General features: G+C 49.2%; 1 protein-coding gene across 3 annotated transcripts; it reads right to left on the bottom strand.

Annotated features, from left to right (window-relative positions):
* Positions 1 to 958: 958 nt before the first annotated feature.
* Positions 959 to 10649, bottom strand: TAT (tyrosine aminotransferase). Of its 3 annotated transcripts, none has more exons than XM_069027257.1 (12): positions 10549 to 10647; positions 8731 to 8973; positions 8447 to 8551; positions 7551 to 7618; positions 7013 to 7171; positions 6695 to 6833; positions 6117 to 6169; positions 5592 to 5744; positions 4553 to 4681; positions 4040 to 4123; positions 2384 to 2482; positions 959 to 1646 (listed from the first exon to the last, which is right to left on the bottom strand). In XM_069027257.1, exons 2-12 carry the CDS (start codon positions 8963 to 8965, stop codon positions 1503 to 1505), a joined length of 1368 nt encoding a protein of 455 aa, XP_068883358.1. In that variant the 5' UTR covers positions 8966 to 8973; positions 10549 to 10647; the 3' UTR covers positions 959 to 1502. The 3 variants fall into 3 exon arrangements, with proteins under 3 accessions (XP_068883358.1, XP_068883359.1, XP_068883360.1); XM_069027258.1 differs by lacking the exon at positions 10549 to 10647 and adding an exon at positions 10472 to 10495; XM_069027259.1 differs by lacking the exons at positions 959 to 1646; positions 2384 to 2482 and adding an exon at positions 3241 to 3922 and having other exon boundaries at positions 10549 to 10649.
* Between the last annotated feature and the right edge of the window lie 2698 nt (positions 10650 to 13347).

Genomic DNA, 13347 nt, shown 5'->3' on the forward strand with positions numbered 1-13347 from the left:
AGCTGACTTATCAAAAACCTTTTCATACAATGCTATCTTTCTCATTTAGACACCTCCCCTCTAATGGAGTACTGGTACCCAGATTTTGTATTGGGCAAGGTAAGGGGAGACAATAAGACAGCTACAGAACCTGGCAGGACTGGCAGTGTGTAATCTAGAGTTAGCTCACTTTTCCTGTCATTGGGGAGGCAGGATTGACCTGTGAATCCCAATTCTGTGGGAGGACAGTTGAACAGAGCTGAAGGTGGCAAAGTGAGGCACTCCACAAGTTGCCCCTCTGTCAGTTCCAGAAATGGCTCCTGAGCAGCTCACCAGAACACGTGTTGCAATGGGCACTATCATCTAGTCTTTACATCCTCCCATTTCCACTGAATGAATAGACAACAGGCCACTAATTCCTTATGACTTTATGGAGCTGATGTATTCAGTAATCAGTAACCCTGGTACTGCGGTCATGTCACAAACACTACATATAGTATGAGCCATGGGGTGCCACCCCATGATTCACCACTACAGCAGGAAATGTGTGGCTGCCCCAGCCTTGAGTACTTAGGCATGGCTGGCTCCAGTCCTGGGGACAGTTACCTCCCTGCAGCAGCAAGCAGAGCACACACTGCTCTGTTGGGGTCCACAGTGGAGGAGGCTGTGAGGGCCAAGGAGAAGGTGCAGACAGGACTGTTCTGTGGGGAGTGGACAAGCTGCCACAGCAAGCTGCCAGCATCATCAGGGCAGCAGGGGCTGGCTCCAGTCTGTGCCAAGCTTGCAGGGCCCATCCTGCTCTCAGGGTTGGTGGGTTCCTTTGGGGGTCTGAATCACTCTCACCATATCCCTGCTGGCACACAGGATGGCCCTCGGCAGATGGGGACATGCCTGGGGCACTGCAACACCATGGGGTGAGCAAAGGTGACCCACACAGTGACCAAGCCCAACCTAGCACAACAGTAGGACAGTGCAGGACTGCTATGTCGGAATCTTTATTAATAAAAAAAGTTACAATAACTTACTCCCTTTATCACACAAAGGGCTCCATATAAAGAGCTCTGGCCTCCTAAGGTAACACAGGGAAGGGAGAGGTGGGTGCTTTTCTCTTTTCCTCCAAGACAGCAGCCTTCTCCTGATCGCAAGGGAAGTGTGGCCAGCACAGGAGCCACAGGCCAACAGGGCCTTTGCCACAGGGTCTGGCCCAGGGACAGCCTTCTGTCCCTGCCTGCAGCTGGTTCACAGGCAGCACAGACCAAGACAGGGCACAGATGCTGAGTCTACAGAGACAAGAGACATGGGAGACTGGAAGCAAGAGGATGTGGAAGCTGTAGTGGAGGAGGAGAGAGAAGTGGCTTCTTCTTCCCATAATGCTAAGGAGTCTGTGGAGCACAAAAAGTGGAGCAGCAGGACAGTGGCTGCTTACAGGCAGGGAGAGGTGGGGCTGGCTGGAAGCAGCCTTGCCTGCCTGGATGCTGCCTCATACGAGGTCTAGCCTGACAGAGGCAGGGGGCCAGCTGTAGCTACTTGTCACACTCCAGATCCTGGGCCCCCTCAGCACCCTGGTAGTGCATCTCACAGAACTCCTGAATGCGACTGCAGGCCTCCAAGATCATCTCCTCAGGCATGGTGATCACTACGCGGAAGAAGTTTGGGTACTCAAAGCACTGAAACGAGAAAAGATGAAGCTGGCAGATTACCTGGGATAGTGTCAGTTTTAGAGCCCTGCCTTGGCCCCATAAGCTGCATCAGCACATGAATATGGTCAGTGTAGAATAGGAGGGCTTGGTTCTTGCTCCCTTAGACTGTTTTTCCTGTTCCAAGCAAATCTCCCATCTCCATCTGTGTAGACATGATGCTGTGAGGGTGACAGGCCAGAGGACTTTTGTGCAAACTGTGCAGACCAGACTGTGCAGGGAATGGGCTGAAAGGAGTTAGAGAAGGAGAGGGCTGGAGAATATTTAAGGCCATGTCCATATCCAATGTTGGAAGTGAATGCAAGGCACAGATGTTCTCAGCTTTCCCTATGTCTGCAGGGGTGGGGGGCTGGAAAGAGACTGAGGAAAGGAACATAAGTGGGAGCAGTCCTCTGAGGGAGCACCTTCAGCAAGGAGGTGTGGGGGTATATGGAGTTCAGGGATACAGCTCTGCCAGCTTGAGAAATACTGGGCAAGCCTGGAGCTGGGAAGATCCTGGCAGCCTGACTGAGGGCTGTTAGTGAGCCAGAAACTGCCACACACGGCACTTGGAGCTGACAGCCAGCTCCTACACACTGTTACAGACCAAGGACACTTGCATACACAACTCCCAGCCTGTCCTCAGAGCTCAGGGATGCAACCCCCCACAGCTTCTCCCACCATGCTTTGGACTTGCAGCTCCTTGGGTCTCTCACTGTTAGGCTCACCGTGGCTGGCAAGCAGAACACAGACTGCTCCGAGATGAGTCGCTCAGTGAACTCCACATCATTTTCAAACTCTGGGAAATGCTCCATCTCAATCTCAACCTGCAGCAGAGGGATGTAACATGGCAATTAAGGGCACCAAAACTATCTACAGTGTCCTGGTTTACATACATGGCCCAACAATTTCCCAGTCAAGTGCAGCTGTCTGCCCTCAATTTTTGCTCATGACTTGGGCTACCTGGGACGCAAGACAGAAATATATAAATGAAAACTGGGCTTCTCAAAAAGCCTTCATTAACTACCTAAAGCTGGAATTTCAGATAAATGCAGCTTCAGTAAAAAATAACCTGATAGCAAAGACACAGTAACCAATCAGAAGTGAAAAGAAATAAATAAGACATTGAGACAGAGCTTGGTAGAGAACTCAATATGCATTAATAATTCTGTCATGCAAGAAAAGAACTAATGCTTTGGATTAAAATAAAAAGAAATATAGCAAGGTCTAGAATATAATGAACAAAATAAATCCTTGTAGGATGATATAATTGGTAAAATGACATGAAAATGCTAAAATCTTCAATAAGTACTTCTTTTCCATATTTCGAAAGAAGGTGGCTGTCCATCTCTCGAATACAGTGCTATTCTGGCCATTTGTTTATAGAATCCTAGAATGGTTTTGGATTGGAAGGGACCTTAAAGCTCATTTAGTTCCAATGCCTATGCTATGGGCAGGGCTGCCACCCACTAGATCAGCTTGTTCAGGGCCCCATCCAGACTGACTTTTATAACCAAAGATGATTTTAAACATCTCATGAAAATATTCTTAAACAGATAATTTGAGAGATAATTTGCATACAGAAGTTCTGAAGAGCTAGTAGAAAACAAAAATAACCACATGATTTAATTTGAAATAGATGGTCAGCTACTGCAGAAATATAGTAAGTGTGAAAGAATCTTAGAGCTGTGCCTCTACATAAAAAGTATAAGCAAAATGACCTGTATAGCTCTGGGTAAAACTGGAAACAGGGTCAAGCAATAAGGATTTATCTATAGAAATGAGTGAGACAGATACTGCAGTATTCTCCAGTTCTGGAGTCCACATTTTAAGAGTGAATGAAAAACTGGAGACATTATGAGACAGAACAATAAAAAAGGAAAACCAGAAAAATTTAAAATGTGTTAAAGTGTCACAAATGTCTCAATTGAGCTTGACTGAGCTTTTGAGATGAAAAAGGAAATTTCAGCACATTATAAACTTTAAAGCAAACAGGCATGGGAAAAGGCAGAAGAAGAGGTGACACCACAGGCAGAAGATAGGCATGCTGGTACGAAGAAGGCTGCATCTTCTACGGGAGGTATGATAATCTGCCTCGTTGTATAGGGGCTTCCCGTTGCCAGCTGGCTTCATATCCTGGTAAAACAGCCTTGTCTTGCAAAGTACATGGAGTTCTGTGCAGGAGCAAGTGGGTGAAGTGTACCGGCCTCTGGTCTGTGAGCAGTGAACATGTCCTGGCCTTCTAAAGTGACCAAGGGATGCATTTGCTGCACAGGACAATATGAAAATGCACAGTAACAGAGACCTGGTGACAAGTATCAATCTGAAACACCAACTAGCTCTGGCAACCAGACCCAGTGTGAGTGTTGGTGATCCTCACTTACCATGAGGTACATGGCTCCAGCAGGCCTGACAGGCTGAAGGCCAGGGATAGCTGATAAGGCAGCATAACAAAGGTCAGCATTGGACTGAAAAGCAAAAAGGAGAAATTTCAAAACAAGAGAAATTCCAGGAAGCAGCTCAACAAATGGAAGCCAAACTCTGAACTGGGACTATGAACAGCTTTGCTTACTGCAAATAAAGGGACAACAAATGCAAACAGCATGGGAGATCATGGCCTTGAGTACAGCAGGTGTTACTGAGCTGAACTCAGCAAGTCAATGCCAAACTCCATCCTCTGGGTCAGCAGCTCCACCTGCAAAGCTAGGCTGCCTGAAATTTGTCACAGCCAGTATTTCTTCCCATTACAATGTCTCCTGCTGGAATTTGATTTGTTGGGCCATCCTAGTCACAGCCAAAACTGCACCTCCAAGTGGGGGGGAGGAGGGGAATGACGATGAACTAGAGAGAAAGGACTCCCTCCAACAGACCTTCTTGGTCTGTTACAGCCTGTTTACCTTGAGGATGCTTAGGGTGTTGTGGTAGAACTCAGGTGGTGTTCGGTGCAAGATACGCTCCAGTGCTCCTTGGACAATTGTACACGGTCCTAGGATCCTTTGACTCAGTCTTAAAAGGCCATCCCTGATCTGAGAAAACATCATATTTACAGCTTAGATGGTGTTTCCCTAAAGGAAAGGAAAGGAACAGCTCCAAGGCCCACTTCTGGTATTTCTACAGCTGTTCACACCCCTCTCTTCAGTGAGCATACAGAGGACTAAAGAACATTTGTTTGACTATATGCCAGGTTTAGAAGACCATTTACAGTGTCGTTCTCTGTTCCTCCGTTGCAGATTGAAATGCCAACAGAGACAACTTTGGAGCTTCCCAATCTGACTCAAACCAGGGTGGAATATAGATAACACAAATAAAGCCAGAGCTGTTCCAAATACAACTTTGCATTTCCCTTAGGTTTGTGCCCACAATCCACACTTTCAAAGCCAGGTAAGGACAATCAACATTAGCTTTTCTGCTCACTCATTTGGTCCTCTCTTCTCCCTCCTCCTCTGCAGAGAGCCTTCTAGGTGGAAAGGTCACTGCAGTAGATGGTTGTCCTTGTAACACAGCTGAAAAATAGCCAGATAAAGTACTGGCAGCACTGCAAGGTGCTTTGTTCTACTTTTAAGAGAAACCATGTAAGAGCACACAGACACCACACATGGACTCCACATGCCAGATAAGCCATGCAATACTTTCAGTGCACACTGGAGCTATTTGAGAAGTTAGAAGCGCAGAAAAAGGACGAGGCATATATTAATGAGCAGCAGAGACACGGAGTTACAGTGTAGATGTGGGTAGAAGGCCATGTCTGGGAGCAGATGGAGTAAGGAAGGGACATGAAGAGCCTAGAAGTGCAGAAAAGCACGTAAGCACAATTGGGTGACACCCACATGAGAACAAAAGAGCAGTACCTGCCTGTATCAGTTAAAGACCTGGTGATCCATATACTGAAGACTTTGCGTGTTTGTTGCCATGACAGCAACACTCAGCGGTTCTCACCTCATTACCAAAGATGTCTCTCCTGTCATGAATTAGGATCCAGCCCATCCGCCAGCCAGGGACTAGCCATCGCTTTGCCAAGCCACCACAGGACAAGATTGGCACATTTGTGCTGAGAGTTGCAATGGGTTCATACTTGCAGTCAGCAAACACCTATGACAGAAGACTGTGTTAGGGCTGTCCCTGCCTCTTACTGTGAGAACTGTGGGCATGTGCATGAGGCTTAAAAAGAAGGGATGCAGGGAAGTGATGGGAAATCAATGGTGAAAACTCACATCTTCAAAGTATGAACATGGTAAGTGCACTCACATAAAAGCAAGCCGTTTGGGAAGAGGAAGGGAGCTGGACAAAACAGGTTCCCCTAGAACTGTGCACCAAAGGAGTAGGAGCTCCAGGCATAGACCCAGGCACAGGGGAGTGGAGCTGTCCCTCACCTCTAGAGACCTGGCTGCCATGGCCAAGGATTACGTGCATCAAAAAGGACAGGTAGCATTGGGAGTGCAAAGGACTGCAACTGACACTCACCATGTCTCCGTAGATCTCATCAGCCAGGATGGGCACACACTGTCTTGAAGCCACTGTGGGAGAGAGGGAGTTCAGCCTGGCCACCCTCCATCCTCCATGGGAACAGATTTGCCCTTTGCTGCAGGGCCTGGCAGGGCTCTGAAGGACTCTCTGTCTCAGGGCACAGGGTCCCTATCTTCCTACCTACAGACTGTTCATTTGGAGAGCCTGACCACTGGGGATCTCTGCCCTGACTCAGCCTAGTTCTGCTCCAATTGGTAGGAACTGGCAGCACAGCCCTCCCTGTCAGGACAGGGCTCAGGAAGCACAGGGCTCCTGTGAACACTCCCCCTGCAGAGCCAGAGGGGACAAATGAGCAGTCTAAGTCACACGGAGCTTTTGAGGAAGACACATGCTCCACCTGTTCTTGCCCAGATAAGGCAACACCCTCACACTGAGCAAGCCCTCATTCCTGAGGTGGAGTCAGTCAGAAGCAAAGCCCTGGGCCATAGTGCTGCAGTGATTGAAACATGAGCAATGGGGACAGACACTAGACTGCAACCATGCCTCAGGCCTCAGAAACACACAGGCAGGCTCACCTGCCAGGATCTCCTGGAGGTGGCTCTTGCTGAACACAGAGCCACAGGGGTTCGATGGATTGTTCACAATGAGGCAAGCTGTTTTCTCATCCACCAAAGACTCCAAGTGTTCCAAATCAATTTCCCAGGCCTTCTCTGGCTAGTGAAGTGAAGAGAAGGGGAAGTAAGAGCTGAGGAACTGGACTTGCCACACAAGGTCAGGTGTGCCAGGGCACCCAGCGTTACTCATGTCCCCTTCACCCACTTCCCAGGCAGGGCCAGCATAATTCTGAGAGGAGAAATGTCCAGGCTGCCCCTTCCAGGCCTGCCACCACTTACCAAGAGGTTGTAGAGTTTGACCTCTATCCCCATAGACAATGCCAGAGTCTTGTAGAGGGAGAAGCCAGGCCGTGGCACCAGGATGTTCTGGCCTGGGTTGGCCAGCACTGCCAAGGCAAGCTCTATGGCCTGGCTGCAGCCACTTGTTAAGATGACATCCTGCAAAGAGCACAGAGAGGTCGGTGGGAAGCACAGCCACTCTGAAGTACTCCAGACACACAGGAGTGACATAACATCCAGGCTCAGCTCTGCTAGGTAGAGCTTCTCAGCCAAAAGACAGTGCCTGAGCCTGGCTGAAAGCAGAAAGACTTTAGCTGGTGGAAAGCTCAACCTCCTCCTGGGGAGGGTGGAGGTGAAGGGCTCAGGGAAGGGATGAGAGCAGTAGGAGGCCACCTTGGGACAAGGTGATTTGGCTAGCCTTTAGTTCTGTAACTGGGCAGGGAGGGAGAGCTGGGGTAGGGCCCCCATGCCCCATGGTCTGCAGGCAGCAGCACCCTGTCTGCACTGCAGTGGGAGCACCTTGGCTGTGCACCAGTACCTGGGCCTTCAGTGGTGCCTCCGGGCAGTTGTAGTATGCAGCCACAGCTTCCCGGCAGGATTGGTAGCCTGAGGAAAGAGGAATCAAACATGGAAGGGAGGTTTTTACCGATTCTTTCCTTCTTCTTACCAGTACTGTTTCTTTCTTCTTACCAGTACAAGGCTCACAGCTGCTGCCCAGCCAGGGAAAGCCCATTTGGTGGTGTCCCAGGGTGGCAGAGACTTTCCTGCCTCAGGCCAAGCATCATGCAGCCCCAAGGCTGGGCCAGGATAGCCAAGAGCAGGGACAAACTTTTGGCAGGGAGGCAAGCTCTGGCCCCAGCATGTCCTAGGGACAGAACTGACAGGAGCAGAATGGAAGGTAGCCCAGGAGTTTTCTGAGCCAGAAGGAAGCCAAGTGTGATGAGATGGCTTTCACTGTTTAGTGATGGCACTGGGGCAGCCCTCCCTGTCACCACATGGAGGGTCCCATGATGCAGGTGTGATCTATACTCTGCGCATGCTTTTGGCACTAACTGCAAACAAGGCTCATGGTGTCAGTGAAGTCAGGGAGTCCAAGGGGAGTCCTGGCTAAGGCAGATCTGAAAGGAGCTTGGCTACAACCCACAGCAGGGACACACAGTCCCAAGCCCTTCTCGGTTCTTGATACCTGTCTGCACCAATGGCTGGGGCAGCAAACAGTTTCTGCAGGAGCTCTGGGTCTCACACAGCCCATGCAGGAAAGAGCACACAGGTGTATCTGGGGGATACACATACTTGTGTATTCATGTGACTATTGGTGAGGACAGCTGTAGGATACTAATGGAAAGATGTCTGTTGGCTCCGTATACCTGCTGTGGGGTAGGAGCTGGCACATGCCTTCATCCAACTCTCATAGGATGAGCTTTGTCAACTTACCAACAGATGGTGCATAACCATTGTACTGTCCTGAGTCCAAAACCTCCTTCACAGCCCGTGTGACCTCATCATTTGTGGGAAGGTTTCCAAAGGCCGTCGGGTCTCCTTTTCAAAGATTGAAAAAATAGTAAAGTTCTCACTGATCTGTGACAGGCACAGAGCTGTGTGGTTTTCTGACCTACCCCTTGGTGTACACACAAACTTTGTGCTTCAGAGCCCTGCAATCTGCCAGCCACATAGTTTGACCCGAATACCTGGTGGCTTCACCACAGGACTATGCTCACCTAACGACAAGGAGATCATGGCTTTCTTTGGGTTGGGTTCCACCTTCATGCTGTCTACGATGGCTCGGATAGGATTGAAAGTCTTCTTTGACATTTCGGAAGCCCTGACAGCCCATCTTGGCTTCCGACCCTTCACCTTCCCTGGTGATATGGTGTTCCCAGTGCTCTTGAGATGAACATCCAGCACAGGAGCATGATCTCCATGGCCATTCACTTGGATCAGGTACGAGTCCATCCTGAGAGCTGTCAGTGCAAAGTGAATTTCCTGGGCTTAGTTAACACATGTGAAACAAGGAGTCTGTCCACTTGGGGATGCAGCCCATAAGTAAAACTTCTGAAAGCTGTAGACCCTACCTACTCCCTATGGACAAAGCAGCAGCAGCAAGTAGGGCTGTATTTGGTGCCAGGATGTAGTGAAACCCCAAGCATAAGTAAGAGAGCAATACAGTGGGAAAGATAAAAGCAATTCTCTGTGTTAGCTCCATCATTGCCTAGCATGGACCTGCTGCACTGAGAAGGAGAAAGACCCACTAAAGCCAGCAGACAAGAATTAGCAGCATGTTGTAGTCACTGCTTGACTGCAGATTCAGTATTCCACTGACAGAAGGACTTGACCCCCACAGCTAACAACTTGCACACCTCAACCTGAAAACACAGTGGGCTGGCCCACTATGTGTATCCATATCCAGAATGTTCCAGACAGAAATGCAGCACTATAAATCAAATACCAGATGCCAAAAAGGTAGCTCTTCTTCAATGTTATCAGGATGCACTGGGCAGCAGCAGGATAGAGGTTAGACACTTACTTCTGTTGGCAGAACAGCCCAGCCTAGAAAGCCTAGAGCAAAAGGCAGTGCTTAGGAAATGGAACAAGGCTGGTACGGCCAAGAGGGAAATCCAAGAGGCAGCACCTGCCCCAAGCAAAGCGTGTGTAGTCCCACCTGAAGCTGAGTAACAAGCAAGGCACAGCAGAGGAACAGCTGCCTTCAAGACCCAAAAATGCACACAAAAGTGACTTACACATCCCAGCATGTTATACCCAGAACATCAGCTAGACCAGGCAGGAAGAGTCTAACTTACAAACTGCTGATGACTCAGGGCTTTCCACCTGCAGGTTAGAGATAGGGCACACAGCAGGCAGACCTCCTGAGACATAAAGTCCGTTCTTGCTGATACTAGCACACTACCTTTTAATCCTGCCACAAACTGCTTATGCCTTCTATTCTATCCCATTTCTCTGCTCCACTGAAAAGCAATTCAGTAAACACTGGCCCTTTCCTGATGGTAGTTACATAGCCCCAGACTTGCAGATACAGCACAGCTTCCCTTTCCTTGCCACACAGACTGAGCCAGAAGGGCTGTAGTGTTGCCTAGTTCAGGCAGGATTTGCTATCTGAACAAATTTCTCACTGTTTCAGTGAAGTTTGCACCTAGAGATGTCCCATACTGCTGCAGTTACTCTACCAGCTGTGCCTTATTAGGCCATTTATAGCAACTCAGGCTGATCCAACAGGGTCACAAAGCAAGACTTCAGCTTTTCTGCGGAAGCCTTCTGAGTTTCCTTTCTACCAGAAGAAAGTCAGTTGAAGAAATGTACAGCAGGGTTGCACAAAAAACTGAGCCTAGAAATGAGCCATTCAACAGCCAGGCTGTGTCCCAAATAGACAGTCTATTCTACCACCCTGCAACATGGTTCTCCTGAAACCTGAAGGGGAGCTGCAGACACAGGCACAATACATACCTTCAATGCAGGCAGCCAGCGAAGAACTCCCTACTACCCCCCTGAAAGAAGCAAGGCACCAGAGCACAGCACTTTACCTTCTACAGCACAGACAGGGAGACACAAACAAGCCTGGGGGTCCAGTCCCTAGTTTTCATTCGGGACAAATCCCTTTGAGAGGAAAGTCCTGTGAATTCTTGCCCATGAAATAATCCCCAAAACTGGGCGTTGAGACTGAATCATTTAGCCATTGGCTCATAGAGAGGGTTGCTCTCCCCACCCAAAAATGACCTCTCCTCCCCTTTGCAACTGTAGTCACTTCAAACACTTGGAACATGGCTGTGCATTAACTCTTTCTGGGAGCAGCCTAAGGACACAGCTTGGCTTCCTGGAGTGCCTGGGCTAGCATTCTTTGCCACCACTTTCCTCAGTCTGCAAACACTGCTGGAGGCAAATCTGCAGAGTCCAGGTATTCCAGCACTAGCACCTTGCAATTCACTGAGAGTGGACTGATGAATCTAAAGCCTGAGGAAGCCATCGGTCTCTCCTGACCTCAGAGATTCTGGGATCCCAGTGCGCCAGCTGACAAACACCAGTTTGTGGCTTCATTACAACTGGGAGGCATCTTCCTCCAAAAGCTAAAGGGAGGAAAGCACTTCCCTAGCCAGTGTTTTGGAGGCACCAGGACCTGAAGGATTAAAGGAAGCTCAAGTTGTCATTGGTTTGGAGAGTTTTTTTGCCTTTCCCTTTTCTTTATTTTTTTTGGTTGCTGCAAGACCCAAGTGAACTCATAATTCTGGCAGCCAGCAGAAACTATGCAATTCTTCCCTCTCTGATGGTTCTGCAAACCATAGATGATACCATTCCCAGAAGGCCCTTTTTTGCTGAGTGATGTGAACCTATGCCTTCCTGCCTCATAATGCCTGCATGGCTAGGATAAATGAGAGGCATATGCACTCTTCCTGCTTTCCAAGGGCTGCTCCAAGTCTTCCTTTATTGCCATAGCAGCAAAGGGCCAGAGACGGAAGAGTTCCTCAGAGACAAGAGGGACTTGCCAATCTTTGAGCAAACAGACTGCTGATGCCTTCACTGCAGAGGCCAGTGGTCACCGTGACTTTTACCTGTTTATACCTGCACCTGAGTTGGAGGAGGAAGGACCTTGCATTCAACTCATGCTCACTACACAAACAGCAGTAAGGCTGTACCTCCCCAGGTACAGCAAAGAGTGACCCCTTCCCTCAGTGCTGTGGGTGGGGTGACACTGCTGGGGAGTTATGACCTGCTGTTGATCCCAGTACTGCAGTGGGCACTCCTGAGGCCACAATGGGGGCCAAGGATTCAGGGCTGGAAGGTGTGGAGTGCAGCCAGAAGGTCTAGCCAGGATCCTCAGCCCCAGACTGGAGGGCAGACTTCTCGTTGCAACCACCCTCAAGCCTATGGACAAGGAATAGCAGCTTTCAAAACCCTTTCACAGAGAAACATCTTGTATTGAAGTTGTTTGGACTGCTTTCTGCTGAGGGCTGCAGAGTTTCTCTCTTTTTTTGACTGAAACCTGACATGAGTAACCTTTGGAAGTTTATGCAGGCCCTCTCCAAGCACCTACAGGTTTTTTTCTCACTTCCCCCAGCTGGCCCCATCTCTTGCCATGCTGCAGCCCTGGCAGGGTTAAACATGGCATTTGGAGGCCTCAAGGACGATGCTGCATGTTCTGCCTGGCAACAACCCCCAAAGTGACGCAACTGGAGCTCTACCCGTCATACTGCACACAGCAGTGGGGTTCAGCGCAGGGCACAGTGGAAGCCTGCTGCCAAGAGGGGGGAAAATGTGGCTCTGGAGACTTAGGAAGGCTTAGTTACATAAGGCTGGGAACCTGATGAGAAGCAGGGTGAAGACAGCAGTGTACAACGGCATCAGTGAGTTTCTCCCGTTATTACAATGCCCTTCTCCTCTCACTGCATGACTCCAGTCCTTCTCCAGATGCTCTCACGTGGGGTATGCACTCCTCGTTGTGCACAGGGCCTCCTAGGACCAAAGCATGAACTCACAATTCAGCACTTTGTATTCTAGAAATATGGCCAAGCCATCCTTCTATGGTGCGGTGAAAGAGGCAGCCGCACCCTGCAGGATGCATTTCTGCCAGCAAGGCTGCTGTCTCTCTAGACCATCAGGCCCTCTGCTCCCCACCAGCACCTCACCCCACTGACTTGCCTCTGCCCTCTGTAGCTTGCTCCTCTGTCTCAGCAGGTCAACCCCACATACCTCTTCAGCTCCCTCTTTCTTGTGTAGCTTGAGCAATTGATTTTTATCTCTTCCCAGTGGAAGGAGAAACTAGTGTTTTATGGTACCACCCTTCTCTGGTACCAGGTCTCCCAGAGTCCCATTCCTGTGAGCAGGGGCGAAGCCAGTAAGAGCAAGCAGTTCGGCTTCCAGATTGAGCTGCAGTCACAAAGCAGGACTGACAAACAGCTGCCTGAGGGGAGCACAGGCTCAAGCATCACTACACTGACAAACCTGTCTCTGTCAGGCTGCAGGTAGGTCATACACAAGGATAGTTTTGCAAATTCAGGGTGCACTGCTACAGGGACAGACACCCAACTAGTACTCTGCACAAAAATCCACCAGGGTCGGTAACAAATCACTTCACTAGTTACCTCCTTATATTTTGCTTTTATTTCCAGCAATTTATGTCTGCTCCTTTCAGACACTGGTACAGCGCCAACCAGTTCAGGGTTTGTGTGTATCCTAATCTCTGCTTGGTCCCTGCATTCCTACTTGAATCAGTTTTTAGTAACCAATTATATGATTTTTTCCTTACCCCCTTTTTTAAAAAATCGATTTATTATTAAGGTCTCAGATAAGCAAACAGCAATAAAGCCTCCATATCTCTCATGAATGTT

This window comes from Aphelocoma coerulescens, chromosome 11, assembly GCF_041296385.1.
Source record: "Aphelocoma coerulescens isolate FSJ_1873_10779 chromosome 11, UR_Acoe_1.0, whole genome shotgun sequence".
In the NCBI taxonomy this organism is placed as follows: Eukaryota; Metazoa; Chordata; class Aves; order Passeriformes; family Corvidae; genus Aphelocoma; species Aphelocoma coerulescens.